Source organism: Solanum tuberosum, unplaced genomic scaffold (genome assembly GCF_000226075.1).
Source record: "Solanum tuberosum cultivar DM 1-3 516 R44 unplaced genomic scaffold, SolTub_3.0 scf00249, whole genome shotgun sequence".
NCBI lineage: Eukaryota > Viridiplantae > Streptophyta > Magnoliopsida > Solanales > Solanaceae > Solanum > Solanum tuberosum.
The window spans coordinates 64279-84488 of NW_006239187.1; the positions used below are offsets into that span (position 1 = coordinate 64279).

General features: G+C 33.2%; 2 protein-coding genes across 2 annotated transcripts; one reads left to right on the forward strand and one right to left on the reverse strand.

Moving 5' to 3' along the window:
• Positions 1-3471: 3471 nt before the first annotated feature.
• Positions 3472-14037, forward strand: LOC102591943 (putative calcium-transporting ATPase 11, plasma membrane-type). The gene is made up of 8 exons (XM_006357939.2): positions 3472-3554; positions 3884-4077; positions 9586-9640; positions 9747-11722; positions 11810-11968; positions 12416-12587; positions 12753-13051; positions 13208-14037. Exons 1-8 carry the CDS (start codon positions 3488-3490, stop codon positions 13508-13510), a joined length of 3225 nt encoding a protein of 1074 aa, XP_006358001.2. The 5' UTR covers positions 3472-3487; the 3' UTR covers positions 13511-14037.
• A 900-nt stretch (positions 14038-14937) lies between these two features.
• Positions 14938-18834, reverse strand: LOC102592269 (probable sugar phosphate/phosphate translocator At5g04160). Its single transcript, XM_006357940.2, has 4 exons — positions 18218-18834; positions 16964-17067; positions 16202-16430; positions 14938-15422 (listed from the first exon to the last, which is right to left on the reverse strand). The coding sequence occupies exons 1-4, from the start codon at positions 18668-18670 to the stop codon at positions 15276-15278; spliced, it is 933 nt and encodes a 310-aa protein (XP_006358002.1). The 5' UTR covers positions 18671-18834; the 3' UTR covers positions 14938-15275.
• Positions 18835-20210: the final 1376 nt, after the last annotated feature.

Sequence of the window (20210 nt, forward strand, 5' to 3'; positions counted from 1 at the left end):
TTTGGTACATTGACTTTCAGGTTCTAGGTGTATTTTCCGCATTGTTTAGTTGTTAGATCTTTTGGAAGTTTATGGGAACTTCAGTCTTTAGCTATTTAACTTGCTTCCATAACTTAAATGTTTTAGTTTTTGGTTTAGTTGCTTGGTTTGGGTTGTAGTAGTGGTTCTCCCACCGGAGGGTTAGTGTGGGTGCCAATCACGACGGTCTGGGTCATGACATATACAATGGTCTCTATATTGAATGAGATTAAAAAACTATTATATCTTCTACCCAAAAAAATATTTTCAAATTTATTAATACATGAAATTTCTTTAATAATATATATACATCTTGTGAGATAATGGGGGCCCAACAAAATTAGGGCCACAAGTAATTGTTTTAGTAATCTTATGGTCAAGACAGCTATGCCCAATGATCCGATTAGTTCAAATTCATGTCATATGTTGTTAAGAGGGTATAACTCTCGTTGTCAAGAAGTTTCTCATTCCCAAAGTTGAATGTATGTTATTGGTCTGATAAATTTATTTTTTCACCGAATAGGTCCACTAAAAGGAAAAAAAACGCCCATCACCAATTTCTTTTTTAATTTTCAGAATTATTCAAACTCGATCATCTCAATATAATCCTCGATGATAGCGACTAAACATTCTAAATATTCCCCTTATTACTCGTTTACCTAAATTAACAAACATGACATAAGCTTCATATACTAATATTTAAGTCTGTTTTACCAAATGTGTCCAAATTTTTTTGGTAGAACGAAAGGTTTGCCAAACCACCATTTAAATATATTGAGTTTTTTCTTTCTTCTTCTTATACATAATAGGAATAACAAATAGAGAATAAACAAATATTAATATTCGTCATAATTTTATATTTAATTGCATTTTTTGTTTAATATATTCATAATAGCTTTTTTGCTCTTGCATTTCCTTCAAACTTATTCTAAAAAAAATGATTTCTTTGAGTCGAGTGTCTATTGAAAACATCCTTCTCTATTCCACAATGATAGGATAAGGTCTACGTATATTCAATACTTAAATAATTGAAAGGGGTTCAAATTATAAAAAGTTAAAACACACAAAAAAATTAAAGTTATTTACATCTACTATATATACAAAGAAACATATTTTTAACTTTTAGATATATAGTGTAATTTTATAACAAAAGATTTGATACCCTAATTACACCCTTGCATATATCTCATCTACCTCGAAATCCTATTTATGAGACTGTACTTTGCGAGTTGTTATTGTGGTTGTTCTAAAATTAAATATAGTGAAAAACAAGTAATTTATCAATCAATTGACCCATGTTGGGCCATCAAATTGTTTGTTATATGTACCTCCCAACATTGAAGTTGACTATTAGGTTGTATTTGGCCATCATGTTGAATCTTTTTTGGGGTAAGATAAAAATAAAGGACGTGTTTAGTACGAAAGGATAACTTTTTTTTTAAAAGGTCTTTTTGATTTCTTTGATTGGTCGATAGGTTTTGAGAAATATTTTCTTTTTTAAAAAAAAAAGTTTCATAAAAAGAAAAAAATGACTTTTTTTTTGTTCCACTGCCGGGGTACGAACCCAAAAAAAAAAAAAAAGATAATAAAAAAAATGACTTTAATAATGGAAAGATAATAAATTTATGTGGTGTTTTACTTAGATTACTTTCTCTATTTCTAAACAATTCACCTATCGCAATCCCTATCCATGCACCCTCGAATCTAGGGGAGCCAAAATTTAACCTTTATAAATTATAGGATTCGTCATAAGAGGTTAACAATTGAGTTTTGAATTTAATCTTTGTTTGTATTTAGAAAAAATATTTAATACTCACACACTATTTAAATAAAAATTATTGGGATCGTTCGCATAGTTAACTTCTAAATTTGAATTTACGCATTGCATGATTCATTTCTAAAAATGACACTCCAAATAAAATTGTTTTTCAATCCCACAAATTTAATTTTTAGACCTTTAATTAAAAATAAAAAGATCTACATTATCTATTTATTTTCCATCTTATAAAGTAAATAAACACTTTAAAGTAATGCGCATTAACCAATTAAATATTCTCCAAACAAAGGAAGAAAGATATTATGAGAACTTTTCAAAAAAGTATCATAAGATCTCTTACCTTTTAATACAATTCCAAAAGTATCAGATCCTTAATCTCAATTTATTTATTTTACACTTTTCTATTTTAATTTTAATGTAAATATAAATAAATTAGACATAATATAATATTCTTCATGCTCCTTCTTACTCCTACTTTTTCAATAAAGGAAAACAGTTTAAGGTATATATACATGGTCAGTATTAATATTTATTTTTATATTAATAAATTATTTTTTACTTGTTATAGATTTATAGTAGATAATTTGTTATATTTTATAAATAAAAAATACTTGAAATATTTTTTGGGTGATATAATAATGTAAAAAAATAATTAATGAAAATAAAAAAAGAGTAAAAATAAGTTTACTTGCGTTGATAGATTTAAAAAAAATAAAATCTTTATGCCATCCAAAGTGTATAAATACTCGATTTTGAGATTAAGTAAAAACCTTACAAGTCTATCTACTTCGATATTACTTCAGAAGTGAATGCTCATTAATTACTTTTTTCAATCATATCTGTAATTAAAAGGAGTCATTACTATTAATTTTTTACTTTAACAAGTTAAACTACACATTAGTATCATAGAGTTTCACCCTTTAATTCCTAAACTATCCGTAATAAATATTTCCTCAATTATAAAACAAAACGACTATCCTAAATTTTACCTCTTATAAAATTGTAACTAACCACAATCACATGTTAAAAATATAAAATGATAATATTAAAATATGTTACATTCAATATATACACTCCTAATATATGATTATTATTATTTTAGTTTTTTTTTTATTATTATTATATAATAAAGGCGCCATTTTTGAGCATAGTCCTAACTTTCCCCCCCCTTCTATAGAAAAAGTTAAAAGTAGAGAGGTCAAACCAACAATTTCAACGCACTCAAGGACCAATAGCACAAGTACTAAATTAACGCGTCTTCTAAAAGTATTTTTAGTAAACAGAATAAACTAAATACGGTTATATTTTAAAGTTCGATTAATATGAATTCATATTTTAGGATTTTTTTTCTATTCCTTGCGTATATCGTTGTAACGTCCTTAATGCTAGGTTTTGAAAAAGACTTTTTATGTCATTCCCATTTAGGTCCGAAATAACAAAAAGTGGATGGTACAATCAAGGCAAAATATAAATTTAGCGATTTGTTGGAAAAATTTTCATTCAAACTACTGAAATACAATTCAGAACAAAAAAAAGGTTTTTGATGCCATAAACTTTGTCCTTCCTCAAAATATAGTGATTTGGTTAAGGTTGCGTATATATTGATCAGTTTTCCCATATTTTATCATGAAATAGTATCAGATGTTGTTTTCTTTTCCTTCCGCACATTTTCCTCGAAATAAGAAAGAAGAGATGGTACACTTGAATTGTATTATTGAAAAATGCTTATTGCTTGTCAAAAATCCTATTTCTACAATTGGTAGGTCACCATTTGAGATTCAAAATCGAGATATTTGATCAAGTAGATTATTATTTATTTTGGAGTTTCACTAATTCAATTTATGTTGAAAAATTTGATTTTAGAAATTAGAAGACTGTATCAAGTACCCAAACCCGATTTCTTTGGTCAACCAGATCACTTATCACTCCGCCACAAATCTTTGGTATATATATATATATATATAACAAAAAAAATAAAATTAATCCAATAATAAAACCCCAAAAAAATATTTTCCTTTTTTCATAATTTCTCTCTCTGTTTACTGTATGTGTATATATTTATATATCCATTGATCTACAAATCTGCAGTCGTAAAGGTTAGTTTAATGGCGAAGTTATTGGAGCCAGAGGAATTCGATTTGCCAGGTAAAAATCCGTCTGTAGAAGCTCAGAGGAGGTGGAGAGATGCGGTTTCGTTCGTTAGAAATCGCCGGCGACGGTTCCGGTATGGTTCGAATCTGGAGAAACGAAAAGAGGCAAAAGAGCAAATGGAAAAAACTAGAGTATGTTATTGCTTTTATATTATATTACTTTTCTTTCTTCTTGTTCGTTGTTTTTGTTTCCATGAAAATACGCCGGAAAATGAGCTGGAAAATTAAAATGAATCGGAAAATCTCCTTTTATTTTCCGAGAAATTATGCTGGAAAAGGAAAATTGCTAGAAAAGTGAAAAAAATTATTACTTTTTTTTTTCGATTTTGAAATCTGTGATAACAATGTTAAAACCTCTGATATTTTTTTTATCAGAAAAAAAAAACTAAGCCGGAAAATGAGTTCCGATCATCGATAACCGGAGAAATCAATTTCTATTCATGTTTTAACATCTGGTACATTATGTTGATACAGTTGTACATTAATGGAAATAATATTAGGTCATGCTTTATCAGTTTGGTACAATATGCTACAATACTTGTACATTTCATCGAAGAATATGGAAATATATTTTTTTTTTGTTTTTATTTTCCGAGAAATTAGCCGAAAATGAGTTCAATTTCATTTTCTGTGTTTGAAACTTTCTGCTTTTCAACAAATTAATAGCTTCGAAAGTTAATCTTATGGACTCTCGTAAAGTAAAACGTGGCAAGTAAAAGTGAATATTTTAGCAAGAAAAAAAAACTATTTCCTCCGTTCAATAATAGTTGTGCACTATATTATTTTGGGATGTCCAACAATACTTGTCAACTTTATGAAATCAATAAATAATTTTACCCTTTGTTCCTAATTTAGCCTCTTATCAATTATAGTCATTTCCCTATTACATTTTTGACGACATCATATTTATTATATTCAAATGGTGATATAATAAAATTACTTTTCTAAATATAATTTTTTAAAAAGTGTGCAAAGTCAATAATGAATAATTATTATTAGACAAAGTAACTTTTTATTGCCAAACAATAAATAAAAATAAGTTTGAGTGGGAATATATATGGTAAAGAACTAAAGATCATATGATATCCACCGTTAGTTGTGCTTTACCACTTTCCTATTTGATATTCTTATTATATACCTATTTCTTTTTCCTCCAATGACATTTTCTTGTTTGACTTTTAGGATGTGATAAGATATAAAATAAAATTCTTGGCCCTCTTTCTTTGTTGATTCTTTGCCACCATTTTCCACTTGCACATTTGCTGTTAATATGGAGGACCATGTTTTTTGTTCAATAAATATAGACAAAAATTAGATCTTTCATGTGGTGAAATTTATGCTTAGCATATGGATATAAATTTATGGAAACAATTATTTAATTTCTTATCTGTCTTTTACCAGATCTCCACAGTCCACATGGTGTCTTTTATTTTTTTTAGTTCGTTTAAAAAAATGTATTATTTTTAACTTTTTGGATGACGTATATAAGACTATAAAATTTATTTTATTTACTTTTTAAATTACGTGTCCTATTAAAATCAGACAATATTACTCTCTTTGTCTTTGTTTTTCGAGAGTTAAACAGTTTAAGCTTGATTGAAAATTTACATATGGAATTTTCAATTTTTTTAAAATGAAATTTATATATTTGTAAGTTACGTAGAAAGTACTATAACCTACAATAATCGACAATTAAAAAATATTTAAAAGATATATGACAAAATTTATGGTCAAAGATAAATTTGTTTAAATCTCAAAATCTGAACAGTGTCACATAAATTATGATGGAAGGAGTATTATTTATGACTTCCTAAAAATTACATTTATTAGGAAGTTACAAACAGTTACTATAGAACATTAGAAACCAGATCCGGTTAGATAATGCACTAGTTTATTGTAGTTATTTTCTAAGTTACTCTAACTCTTCAAAAATGTTATTGTATTTATGTTGAATTCTCCAAAAATATATTATTTTTAAAGAATTCGACATGCATTCGATGACATTTTTGAATCGATCGAGCTTTTTGTAGCTTTATAATTGATGATACAGCCATTAAAACACACTAGGTCGGCAAGTCAAACACAGTATTAATTTTCTATTCACAAACTATTAACTGCTTTAATTTATTAATAGGGACGTTATAAACATTTCCCTGTTTAACATCTTTTTGCATTGAATATTTAGAGGAGACTGAGGCCCTATCTAGTAGACTAGAGCCAAAATATGTGATACAAAGTCTATGATATTTTAATATTTATGCCTATTTGTGTTGGCTACTGTTTAGGATAACTTATTGGCAGTTTATGGGGACCATTTAGAAAATCTACAGAATCACATTAGTTCAGTGAAAAGATAAGTAAAGTTATTTCTTTCTTTTTTTAATAGTTTCTTTGCTGGCCCCTTTTTGTTTCAAGTATATGTCAGTTGCCACTTGCCGGTAGAATATGTTTTTGTGGAGAAGACTTTTATCTCAAAAAAAAAGAATATGTTTTTGTGGAGAAGACTTTGTTTCATATTTACCTTGACTGTTTGCCTTCAGGGGTTCATGTTTTCTTTTTCCATTAAAGTTTGTGCTTTGGTATTCCTTTAAAGTTATTAAATTAGCTTGACAAATGCTCATTTAAGTTAGAACAGAATTTAGCAACCAGAGGCGTCGGGTTTGAGCAAATCTTGTTGGGAGCGCCACCTCTGAATGAGTTTTGTAGTGCGCGACCTGAATTTAGTTGGAGCTCTAATGCATGCTGACACCGGGTGGGAAACCAAAATTTTTTTTTAGCAAGCATCCAAAGTGGTCAGAATTTAGGGAGCACCACCTCCGAATGAGTTCTGTAGCGCATGATCTGAAATACACACTCTAGACACCGGATGAGAAACCAAAAAAAAAAAGAATTTAGCAAGCATCCAAAGTGGTCAGCATTTAAATCTCCATTCTGCATGTAGAAATGGTCCTAGGCTAATGATAATTTGTGTTCCTAATACATTACAAAAGTTGAGATCTTTTAGGTGCCTTCATGATCATAGCACCAGTACAAAGTGCTCAGCAAATGAGTACAAAAGAAATCTGTTTTTATGTGTACAAGCACATGCTTACTAATTACCTTTGTTGGTCAGACTCTTCAAAAATGTCAACAGGTGCATGTCGGATTCACCAGAAGTAGTGTATTTTTGGAGAATCCGAGACTAGTGCAGCATCAAAAGTGAAGAGTCCGCGCAACTAAGCTAATTACAGTACTACAACTATATTCTATAGGATTTAAAGAGCCTTTGGGTGAGGGATGGGTCAGTATAATGTATTTTATGTAATGCCAAAAGAGGCAAAAGTCTAGCTACTGAACACTCATCAGGGAAATTTCCTTGAAGCTTCCATCTGACATTGACATTGACATATCTTCTAAGATCATAGGAAGCAGTGTGTGGCAATGCAAAACGCCCTTTCCATATTACCAAACATCAATTTGCATGGAGAAAAAAAAAAACAGTCCATTTCTCGTCTCTGGTAGAGCTTTGTTTTTATGTGCATAAGCACATGCTTAAATTATACTCCCTCTGTCCCTATTTAGTTGTCCACTTTAGAAATGACACACAGATTAAGGCAACAATGATTAGCATAGTGAAGTTACAATTTTACCCTTATAGTACAATTTACAATTCCAAAATAAATTCACTCAAGATAACTAATCAATGCTAGGAAGTTCATAAGTTTATTTACTTTATTTATGACAACTTTATTTAAATAAGGGTATAATAGGAAAAAAATTGTTGTCTTTTCTTGATTTGTCAAAATGGACAACTAAATAGGGACAACTAAAAGAGGAAATATGGACAACTAAATAAGGACGGAGGGAGTATTATAATAAGGTTTCTCAAGGACTTAAAGAATCTTTGAATGAGGGTTGGGTTATCAATAGTGGGATTTAAGAATTCGAAAAACAGTACGGAGTACCTGGTTGTTGATGTAATTCCAAAGTCCATAAGGGTGAAAGAATAAACACATTGTCAGCAGCGAAATTTCCATGAAACTTCCTTGTGACATTACTTGGATAGTACTTCAGTACAGAAGGAGACAGGTGATAACAACAAATAAATATCCTCTGGGTTTTTGTCATCAATTACTAGTCAGTCTGGCCTGGCCCCATTTGCAGTTATTTGTTTGCCCCACCAAGAAGTGTATTGTTTGTATTGCCTTATCTTTGGTTGCCACATGAAACATCAGTTCCCACTCCTCTTCTCTTATTTATCTTATAAGAATTCCATCTTTTTGTATAAATAAATAATCTTGTTGCCTATGACTTTAAATTGTACTCTTTGAAGTGTGCAATATTTCCTTGTCTGGACTATTTTACTTCTCCACCATCTAATCACATGATATCATGAAAAGTCTTCGTCTTAATCTTCATTAATCGATCAATGTATCAAAACCGAACGTAGAGAAAGAGGAAAGTGGAAACCTCTTATAGGAAAAACCTTAAAAAATGCTAAAAGAAAACAAAATTTTGTCTTTGTGTATAGTCTAAAATAATAAGCAGACACTCCTGGTGTGGACTACAGTCGTCGAAACTAGAAGTAGGTTATGATATCATGGACAGTCATGTTTAAAAATACACAGTAGCTAACACGTGAGTGTCTTATGCTTTGAACAAAATGCTCAATGAAGTACATGTTATATCTGTAAACTTTTATGCCTTCTTTGTAAGAATATACAAAATCTTTGCATTCAAAGCTACTACACCATCCCGCAACGAGATGGAACATAAAAACAGGGCATGTTATCTTTACAAACAAGGGAAATCAAATAATTCTGCTCTTCGCGGTAATGTTTAATCAACGTCACACAGCTAAAACAATATCTTTAATGGAAAGAATTGAAAGAGAGAAGGAAAAAGATTAATTCAAACTAGGTGGTGATTTCCCTATATTTCTGGGTTTTTCCCATATAAGTTGCTGTTTCAACTGCTTCCATAGATGATCAGTAATTTTGTAGTGTAAAAACCGTTGTCCTACTGTATCAACTGCTTCCCAACATAAGCAGCAATTTGAAACTAAGATAAAACTTCTCTTTCTCATGCTTTCATATGTAAAAACAGCGGCTTCTTGTTTAGCAGTCACGTAAAGCATGAAACCTTGAGGTATCTTATCTTTCCAAATTTGTCTCCAAGGCCAGTTAGAGGTCTGTAGCTCAGTCATGTTCATGATCTTATAGCCTGAACTCACTTTACATTTCCCCTTATTATTCTCAGTCCACCACAAGCAGTCCATCCGATTCATTATTTAGTTTTTTTTTTGTTACCTGTATGCAGTGTTTTAGCTCAATCTCAAATATCTTGAATTTAAAAAGGGAGTTAGTTGAACGATCATTTGATTAATTCTAGAAAGTGAACCCGAATCATTTTGCTTCTCAAATACTATATTTGAGTCCCCTAACCAGAGTGGTCTGTGACATTAATATGTTTTAGTCTTCTGCTTCTCTATTTGCTTTTAGTTATGTTGTCTCATCATGGAACTAGTATATAACCAGAAAACATCGGTTTGGTTATGGTTTTTGTTAACCATACTACGGAGGACTGTGTTGCTGAGTATTATAACTTCTATAATCTTGTATACTGAGTCAAGTTACACTTTTTACCACATGCAATTTCCAGGAAAAAATTCGAGTTGGTTTCATGGCTTATATGGCAGCACTCAAGTTCATTGATGGTATAATTTGCTCAAACCTTGAGTTTTCCGTTTAACTTATTACAACATATAGGTCTGCCAACTTCTTTCTGCTTTTTCTCATTTCAATATATATATTTTTTTACAGCTGGTGATCAAGGTAGGTCATCCGACCAGATTAGGGATGATATAGGAGCTGAACTAGCAAAAGACTTGCCGGAAGAAGCTCGAGAAGCTGGTTTTGGAATCAACCCAGATAAACTTGCATCTATAGTTGGTTCCTATGATATAAAAACTTTAAAGAAACTTGGAGGTGTTGAAGGGCTTGCAGGGAAGTTGAGAGTCTCATCAAATGAAGGAGTCAAATCGAGTGATGTATCTGTCAGACAAAATATATATGGATCGAACAAATTTACAGAGAAACCGTTTAGAAGTTTTTGGACATTTGTGTGGGAGGCTCTGCATGATTTAACTCTCGTCATATTGATAGTTTGTGCTGTTGTTTCTATTGGTGTGGGACTTGCTACTGAAGGGTGGCCGAAAGGAACATATGATGGTTTAGGAATTCTACTCAGTATAGTATTGGTAGTCATGGTTACTGCAATTAGTGACTATAGGCAGTCGTTGCAGTTCAGAGATTTGGATAAGGAGAAGAAAAAGATATCTATCCAGGTCACGAGAGATGGATCAAGGCAGAAGGTTTCCATTTATGACTTGGTGGTTGGTGATGTAGTTCACTTATCTATTGGAGATCTGGTTCCAGCTGATGGAATATTCATAGCAGGATATAGCTTGCTAATTGATCAATCGAGCTTGTCTGGTGAGAGTGTACCAGTAAGCATATCTGAGAAAAGACCTTTTCTTCTATCGGGAACCAAAGTACAAGACGGTTCAGCTAAGATGCTAGTGACCACTGTTGGTATGAGAACTGAATGGGGTAAGTTGATGGAAACTCTTAGCGAGGGAGGAGAAGATGAAACTCCTCTGCAAGTTAAACTGAATGGTGTTGCCACTATTATTGGAAAGGTAGGACTCGGATTTGCTGTGGTGACATTTCTTGTATTAATAGTAAGATTTCTGGTGAATAAAGCTACTCACCATCATATCACACAATGGTCCTCCAGTGATGCATTAACTCTTCTAAATTACTTTGCCACAGCTGTAACTATAATCGTTGTTGCAGTCCCAGAAGGATTACCTCTGGCTGTCACATTAAGCCTTGCATTTGCGATGAAAAAGTTAATGGACAATAAAGCATTGGTGAGGCATCTTTCTGCTTGTGAGACAATGGGTTCAGCTACTTGCATCTGTACTGATAAGACAGGAACACTAACAACAAACCATATGGTAGTAGATAAAATATGGATTTGTGAAAAGGCTAAAAAGGTAGAAAATGGCGGATCCGCAGATGCAATAACAGATTTATCAGAAAGTGCTCAGGACTTACTATTGCAGGCAATATTTCATAATACAGCAGCTGAGGTGGTTAAAGACAAGGATGGAAAGAAATATGTTCTGGGTTCACCCACAGAATCTGCAATATTAGATTATGGATTACTTCTTGGTGATATTGATGATAAAAAAAAGGATTGTAAATTGCTGAAGGTTGAACCTTTCAATTCAGCAAAGAAAAGAATGTCAGTGCTTGTTGGTCTTCCTGATAGCAACACCCGTGCTTTCTGCAAGGGTGCATCTGAGATAGTCTTAAAAATGTGTGACAAGTTTATTGATTGTAATGGTGAAATTGTTGATATGTCAGAAGAACAAGCTACGAACATCACAAATGTCATTAATGAATTTGCTGATGAAGCCTTGCGTACTCTTTCCTTGGCTTTCAAGGACGTTGGAGATGGTTATCAAGAAAATAATATTCCTGATAGTGGCTATACATTGGTTGCAGTAGTTGGAATCAAAGATCCAGTTCGTCCTGGTGTTAAAGAGGCAGTTAAATCTTGTTTAGCTGCGGGAATTACTGTAAGGATGGTCACAGGGGACAATATTCATACGGCCAAAGCCATTGCTAAGGAATGTGGTATACTAACTGATGATGGTTTGGCCATTGAAGGCTCAGAATTCCGCAACAAAAGTCCTGATGAAATGAGGCAAATAATTCCTAGAATTCAGGTATGCATTTGATTGCTTTATATCATCCATGTAGATCCTTGTGACTTGAATACATTTTGCTGAAAAATGTTTATATATTGAATGCAGGTTATGGCTCGATCATCCCCTACTGACAAGCACGTGCTGGTAAAGAATTTGAGAGGCATGTTTAAAGAAGTAGTTGCAGTTACTGGTGATGGCACAAATGATGCCCCTGCCTTGCATGAGTCAGATATTGGACTTGCTATGGGTATAGCAGGAACGGAGGTTTGTAAATTTGCTCCCACTCTGAGTTGATATGGCCATATATACCATTTTGTTCTTGTAGGCTCCAATCGGTAGTGTTGTCTTTTCAATTCTGATATATGGTCAAAATTTTCTTACTAATTGTAGTCTTCGTTATAGTTTATATCAAATATTTGTGATACATCGTCAGTGCCTGAAGTTACCCGCGTGAACATTCCTTTTCATCCTTCTTTTTAATATCTCAAACATTTAATATATCACCTCAGAAGACAGTGACTTCCAACATATAAGTAAAACTCATTTTTTCCTGTTTTAGTGAGTTTAATCGACATTTGCTATAAAAGTTCTAGGAACTGTGTCCCTACATATTTTCGCATCTTTGTTTCTCTTTAAAAAATTTTACATGTTTGTAACAATAATATCCATTCAGCTCCAGCATGAGCTAATCTTCAATTGTTTTCATCGCAGGTTGCGAAAGAAAGTGCTGATATTATAGTGCTTGATGACAACTTTAGCACAATTGTGAATGTGGCTAAATGGGGCCGTTCTGTATATATAAACATTCAAAAATTCGTGCAATTCCAGTTGACTGTCAATGTTGTGGCTTTGATGATCAATTTTATTTCTGCATGCGCCTCAGGTGTTTATTGCTTTGATTGAGTTCATTCATTTTCTGCTACTGATCTCTTTAATTAATGAATCAATACTCACACACTCACAGAAAGAGAGATAGAGACTTCATTAGTCGTGATAGTAATAGGAGTATTAGACTCTGACGATATTTATCTGCTGCAACAACTTTCAGGATCTGCTCCTCTTACAGCCGTTCAGCTTCTTTGGGTCAACCTTATCATGGATACTTTAGGTGCACTCGCACTGGCCACTGAACCACCTCATGACGGACTAATGAGTAGGCCTCCTGTTGGAAGGGATGTAAGTTTCATTACAAAGACAATGTGGAGAAATATAATAGGGCACAGTATCTACCAGCTGGCTGTACTCTTAGCCTTCAACTTCGCGGGGAAGCAGATTTTGGGACTTGAAGGTTCAGATTCTACAATGGTTCTGAATACTTTCATTTTCAACACCTTTGTGTTTTGTCAGGTATGCCTTTTAAATTCAGTTAATTATCCTGGCAGCTTTTGTTTTGTGCGTCACACTATGTACCTATCGACTCTCACAGTCCTTTTTGGTTCATTCTTTGTACTCAGTACTATTCACTAACCAGTTGGCGCTTTTGTGGGTGGTGGCTCCATACAGGTTTTCAATGAAATAAACAGCCGTGACATGGAGAAGATAAACATTTTCCGTGGCATTTTTGGCAGCAGTATTTTCATAGGTGTCATGCTTGCTACAGTTGTTTTCCAAGTTATCATCGTCGAGTTCTTAGGCACTTTTGCCAGCACTACACCACTTAGCTGGCAACTATGGCTGCTCAGTGTCCTAATTGGCGCTGTAAGCTTGATCGTTGCTGTTATTTTGAAGTTGATCCCAGTCGAAAAGGAAGCTCCTAAGCAACATGATGGTTATGATCTGGTCCCAGATGGTCCAGAACGTGCCTAAGAGTGAGGTAATCAAATGCAATAGAGAATGTCTTGCTTGGAAAAAGTTCATTTTAGAAAATACTACGAGGCCTTTTTGAGGTAAGAAGGAAATCAAAACAAATGGAGAGAAAATACAAAATGCAGACTAAAAAACAGCTAATTTCACCATCTAACCTCCAAGTTGCACTTGAAATTTCTTTGTCGATTCTCGTCTCTCTTTCTGAACAGGTGTTTGATGGAAAAGCTCTTTTTCTTCCTTTTTGGTTTGTGAAGAGACTATTCCTGATAAGACCAGATTTTGAAACTTTAGCTTTCGTTACTGAATGCTCTGCAAGTGTTTACAGGATGGAACAACTGATATCTGAGGAATGTCCGAACCTCATAATTCCCTTTGGCTTACTGAGAGACTCGTGTTGGTTGATCGTCTTTCGATATGTCATAGATTTACTGTTATATTTTCACATACTTTTACTCTATTTGAACTTTTGTTTGCCTTGTTCATTGTTCATCTCCAAGCTTTCTCTAATACATTACTTTGTTATTCCACTTAATCTTCTTTTTTTCTTTTGATTCAACAATCTGATTTTCTCCGTTCTTGAGGCTTGAATAACTTGAGATTCAAATCCTTCGTTTACCTATAGATGTTTGTTTTGGTTGAACTCCATATTACATGAAACTTCGTTCCATAAGATGATATTTGGTACTATTGGAAAAATTAATGTGGAATCATGCTAAATAGGCTCTACAAAGGGAGTAAAACACTCCTTATTGAAATGTTATTTATTATCATAACTCGAATTCGAGATCTCTGGATGATTGAGATATCTCAATTGCCATCAAGTCCTTGTAGATTTTAAGACATGTTTATATATTTCAAACTCGCATGTTATCTTCACATCCACGCATTTGTTTTCCCACCAAAAATCATATATTAAAAATGTTCCCAAAGTTTTTTTTTCTGGTTTCCCACCCAGTGTCTGTAGCCTGCATTGGAGCCTCGATTAAATTCGGATCGCACTCTGCAAGGCCCATTCTAGGATGGTGCTCCCAATTGGATTTTCTCCATACCTAGGAGTTGAACCTGATAACTCTGGTTAAGGATGGAACAGTCTCACCACTACACCACAACCTACAAATGTAGTATACAAAATTGTTCTGATAATACCTTCACAGGTTCGAACTATGCCACCATGCAAAATCTTGATATTCAAGTGGAGAAGGATAGAGATGCGGGCCCATTCTCCACCGAGTTTCAAACTGTTCACCACTGGCTTTCGAGAATTTCTCGAAATAACTTAGTCTTAAGAGGTTAAGTTAGCAAGTCAAGACATCATCATCAAAGTTTACTTCAATCATTCAAAAGCATAAATGCAGGCCTAGCAATCTCATCATCGATAGAAAATTTCGAGTAAAATGGAAATATAACATAGCACAAACGCAAAAGGATGGTGAATAAGACATTAAATTACTTTAATATATCAACATCAGAGTCAGATACAGATGCATACATCCTATCGTCTCGATGTAAAGAATACAACTAATGAACGGGAACATTTCCCGGGCTGAACTACTGGAACTGAATAGTTTTTCTATATATTCATCGTCTAAAACAATGATTTTTATCAGCATCCCCTTTTTCTATTTCCTCTCTGTATATCTATGTGCTACAACCTACAATGTAGCAGTGAAATCCATTTTATCTTCAGTCTACAATATGTCTCTAAACTTCAAGAAAACAAAAGTATGGGGCTTCGTTGGAGAAGAAACAAAGGCCGAATCTCAGCTCATTTGTGTCTTCTTTTGGCTTCTCCGTAAGCAACAACCCCCATCACAGTCAATGTATAGCCCACGATTCCAGTAAAAGTTACAGGGTTTCGGAAAAGAAGTATAGATATAACAACAGCCACAGCACCTTTAGCGTTTCCTAGGACCTACAGAAGTAGACAGAGTATGAAGATGCTTAGAACGAGTTGAAAACAATAGATACCGCGATAAAATGTGAAATTGCATGAGTAATTTCTGAGAAACAACCAACTTCTTGTGTTAGAACTATTTCAGAAATTAATCTGGGGGTGACGTAAATTAAAAATATTACTCGTATTTTATTGTATACGTAACAATATACAAAAATATCATCCCTTGTATATGAATGTGGCTAATAAAGTTCATCAAATAATTGTTGTCTGTCATACACATTTGTCATCTATGTTGGCTCGGACTCTTCAAAATTGCGCACAGGCGTGTGCCGGATCCTCCAAAAGTAGTGTATTTTTGGAAGATCTGACACGGGCGCAACAATATTTTTGCAGATTCCGAGCAACATACATTTATCATGCTACCATGTATTCTCTTTTAAATTTTAAGCACAAAATAAACTTCAGTGTCTGTTTAGCATTGAAAAACGTTGTATCATTTATTTTATTTTATTTTTCATAACCGTGGTATACTGGCCAACTTGCGTGCACCTCGACTAATTCCACGGGATATATGTCACATTCCATTAGCAGGAGGTCCTAGGTAACTCTATCCATCAAGGCTAGGACATATAGGAAGATATCACCTAGTGTTTTTTTGTTTCCATTGGGATTTGAACCGAGAATTCATGATTCTCAATTCATCTCATTGACCACTAGGCCACACCCTTGAGTGCGAAAAATAAATTGTATCATCTATGGGACGAACGAGGAGGAGAAGAAGTAGAGAGTAAAACCTGGAGTGTCAAAGCACTGGTATGCTTTGTCACCAAAAAGTTCAACAAATTGGCTCCATATGCCAATGCAGAATTGACCAAAATAAGTAGGCCAAGGTATCTATGTTCCGTTGCAAGTGTCGCGGTGACATCTATCACATTGGGCTCCATTATGATTGCCGCAGGCATTAAAACTAGAACAGCAATTGGTGACATGTAAAGCAGCAGATTCATGGAGTTCAATTTTTCCCTGATAAGAGAAGGCAGGTTAGAAAGAGCTGTAAAAAAGTATCAGTAAAACAAATGAATGAGATATAACTTTTGAAATCCCCGAGGGCCAGTAGTTCATGGTTTGAAATTGGTGGATAATAGGTTCGCTCTTCTATCCTACTCCACTTAAATGTCAGGCTTATTTCTACAACAGGGCTCTAACCCGTGACGTGCGCCTTACTTAATGAACATATACACACCACACACTGCACTCTTACCACAAGACCTACGCCCTAGAGGCTCTTCAATACCATCACAATTGAAACAAAAAAATGTCAAAACTTGAAGAAGCAATCAACCCCAATCGAATTGTTCAAATGTTGGATTATATTTCTAGTATTATCAACCAACCCCAATCAGAAACACAAAAGAACGGGCAGTGCTGAAACAAGCAAATGACATATACGAGGAGAAAACTGAACGCCCCTGTCATCACACACTTTCTCTTATCCTTGTAAATTCTATTCCAAAGAGAAAAATTGAAATAGATGTTCAGAAAACCAAAATACTTACCCTTCAGAGGAAAGAAGAACACCTTGAAGAACAGACTTAAACGCACGTGCAGCAGTTGCACCTATACACATAATGAATCCATAAAGGTGGAAATTAGGCTCCCCCTGCCATCAATCGACATACTTGTCAGTACATTAGTAAAAGCTGAACATGTACTTAAGTTGCTTATAAGGAGGTATATTAAGTACTTTCCAGATTTTAACTCATAAAAGCAGTTGAAATTTTTTCGTTTTCCATGATAGGTAAATACTTAGAAGTTCAAATCAACACTTAGCCATAATGGAAAAAATTGGACCAAAATCTAAAGCAGAGTAAGTACTTGTGTGCAACCATTACGGTGATACGATATTTTACTTCTCCCCTAGTGGGCATATATTTGGACCACCAGCTGTTCAAACTATATTTGCAGCTTCAGGAAGCTAGCCTTTCTTTTCAACCAGTGTTACAGCGAAATGAATACATGACACATCTACCGCTTACTAAGGACATGACACTTAGATAGAAAGGTGAAAGGTCTAGAGGTCGAGGATTAGGGTAGCAAGTAGCTGTGTGTTGTAGTACTTTCCCGAGGGAGCTTCTTATTATTCCAAATGATAAACAACTATAGATTTCTCAATATCCTAAAAATCACAGAAAATTAAGATATAGATTTCTTTCTTCAGAAAAATTAAATCACAAGTCACAACCAGATCAAACAAAAGAAAGAACGTGCATGTCGGGTCCTTCAAAAGTAATGCATTTTTGGAGGATCCAACACAAGCACGGCAACATTTTTGGGAGAGTCTGAGCAACATAGCCCGACAAAACAAGCAAAAAATTGACAATTGATCCAAAACTAAAGATAAATTCTTTTTAAAGTAGAAGCTTAGAAATTTCTATCACATTTAATTAAAGGTCTCACGAGGTAAAAATTATGTTACACCAGTGATACCCCTCAAGTGGCCTTATGCAACACAAATCCGAATTAGTCAGAGCTCCCAAAAACTAAATCACAACAACAACAGCATACCCAATAAAATCACACACGTGGGGTCTGAGGAGGGTAGAGTGTACCACACCTTATCCTAACCCCTCGTGGAGATAAAGAAGTTGTTTCCGAAAGATCCCGACTCACGTTTATAAAAGTAGATTTAAAAGGAGAAAAAAATACAAAAGTAATGAATACATCACAAATTAACACAAATACAAAGATTAACAATTGATTCAACACAAACGATCAAGAAAAAAAAAAGATTCAAAACTAGTAAAACATACCCCGCTTGCAATGACAACACCAGCAACCACAGGAACAAGACAACCATAGGTAAGCCAAGCTTCCCTCTTCACGGTGATCATATAAGCAAACACTGCAGTGAAAAACGGAGTCGTAGCACCCACAGCTTGATTGAATGAAACAGGTAAATACCTTAAAGAAATATTACCACCCACAACAGACCCACAAAATACAAGGCTAAGTGTAGAAATCCTCAAAAATTGAGATCTTGATTTGATCCTTTGAAAAGGTACAATCTTTAAGAAAACAATGGAAACATAGCTAAGAACAGCACAAGCAGACATATGACACATAGTAAGGAAGATTGGGAAAGAGAAACCATAATTAGAAAGTAATAATTTGTTGAGGAGAAGGACACCAATGTTGGAAGAATACCAGAAAATAATGAGTGAGGTAATAAAAAGAGCTTGTTTTTCTGATTGTGGTGTGGACATGGTGGAAATGGGTTGTTGGATTTTGGATTAAGGAAGAGAGAAAGGGTTCATTCATTCATGGAAACTTTGATTTGTGTGTGTTTCTTGATTTGTTGTGGGATGGTTCAATTTTGTGTGTAAAAGGGATGGCTTTGGTTTGATTTGTGTTTTTGTGTGTTTGGGAACTTTTGTAGGGAGGTGTGTAGTTATAGTGTTTCTTTTCTTTCCTCTCTCCCTTACATCATGATGTTCGTTTGGTACGAAAGATAAAAAATAATAATTTTGAAAATAATTTTAGAATGAATTTATTTTATGTTTGGTTGGAATAATGTTGTAAAATAATTTATTTTGGAATTATAATGGCTTTTTTTAAAATTTTATAATGAGAATATGATAAAAAAAAAATTGAGATAACTTATTCCTCAACTAAACGAATCCTTCAGAAATTTTCTTATAATAATAGATAATTTTGCGAGGGTTAGTAATGCGCGGTTGGAATTTTGAATATTTATTTTGTTTCTAAACATTATGTTATTTATGTATCAAATCAATCTCTTACTTGATTTTATCATGTTTTATTTGAGTTGATGATTTATTATAAATAGTTTTTTTATCTTTGAAAGATAGATGTAAGACTTACTATTCTTCGTAAGCCCACTTATAAAACTATACTAAGTATGTTGTTATTGATGTATCAAATTACTAATAAGTATACTTTATAGTTCCTTAGCTATCCTTATACATATGTAGTGTGAATTTTTGACGCTCCTCTAATTCTATCCCGATTGAGAATAGTATTTGGGTTAACTTGTATATATTTCGACATAGGAGAAGATTCACTATATAAATTATAATTATATATTCAATAAAATGTTCCTCTAACACTATCGCGGTTGAGAATAGTATTTGAGCTAATTTGTATATATTTTCAACATAGGAAAAGAGTCACCGTATAAATTATAATTATTAATTCGATAAAGTTTAATATTTTTTTAATTCGGATTTTTTATTTGTGCTAAAATTCATTTGTACACATTATGAAAAAAAGAAGAAAAAAGGTTGTGATTTAAAACTCATAAGCTAAAACATCTATATTCATCTCTATTTCGATTATTATTTTTCCATCAATACAAATAACATATAGTTCTGACATTCAAAAATTAAACAAATACAAAAAAGAACCATATATTTTACATATAAATAATTGTTTTCAAATCTTGTTTTATGAAAACATGTTGCCATAATTTAAGTTATTATTCATTCTATATTTAGATAATATATTTAGCGTTTGACCATAGATTGTAAATCAGATTTTAAAAAACTATTTCAAATATTTATTTTATTCATAAAATTTGATTAGCATTTAAGAATTTTATTGTTCAAATTTTGGTGTATCCATGCACAAAATTTTAATTAAAAAATGTCTAAATATAACTTCAAAAATTCAAATTTCAATTTTCAACTTCAAAATTCATAGCCAAACAAGAGCTAATAAAGTGGGACACCACATTTTTTGCAAATAACATGTGCATGTGAAAGCTTACTATTCCTTTGCGGAAGT

Bases quoted from the DNA above. Each gene is read 5' to 3' on its own strand.
- LOC102591943 (XM_006357939.2), top strand. From the start codon at position 3,488: ATGGTACACTTGAATTGTATTATTGAAAAATGCTTATTGCTTGTCAAA. The intron at 4,078-9,585 runs GTATGTTATTGC...TGCAATTTCCAG, and splicing joins AGCAAATGGAAAAAACTAGA to GAAAAAATTCGAGTTGGTTT. The intron at 12,588-12,752 runs GTGTTTATTGCT...AACAACTTTCAG, and splicing joins TATTTCTGCATGCGCCTCAG to GATCTGCTCCTCTTACAGCC.
- LOC102592269 (XM_006357940.2), bottom strand. From the start codon at position 18,670: ATGTCCACACCACAATCAGAAAAACAAGCTCTTTTTATTACCTCACTC. The intron at 17,068-18,217 runs GTATGTTTTACT...GATTGATGGCAG, and splicing joins GTGTTGTCATTGCAAGCGGG to GGGGAGCCTAATTTCCACCT. The intron at 15,423-16,201 runs GTTTTACTCTCT...CTACTTCTGTAG, and splicing joins CCAGTGCTTTGACACTCCAG to GTCCTAGGAAACGCTAAAGG.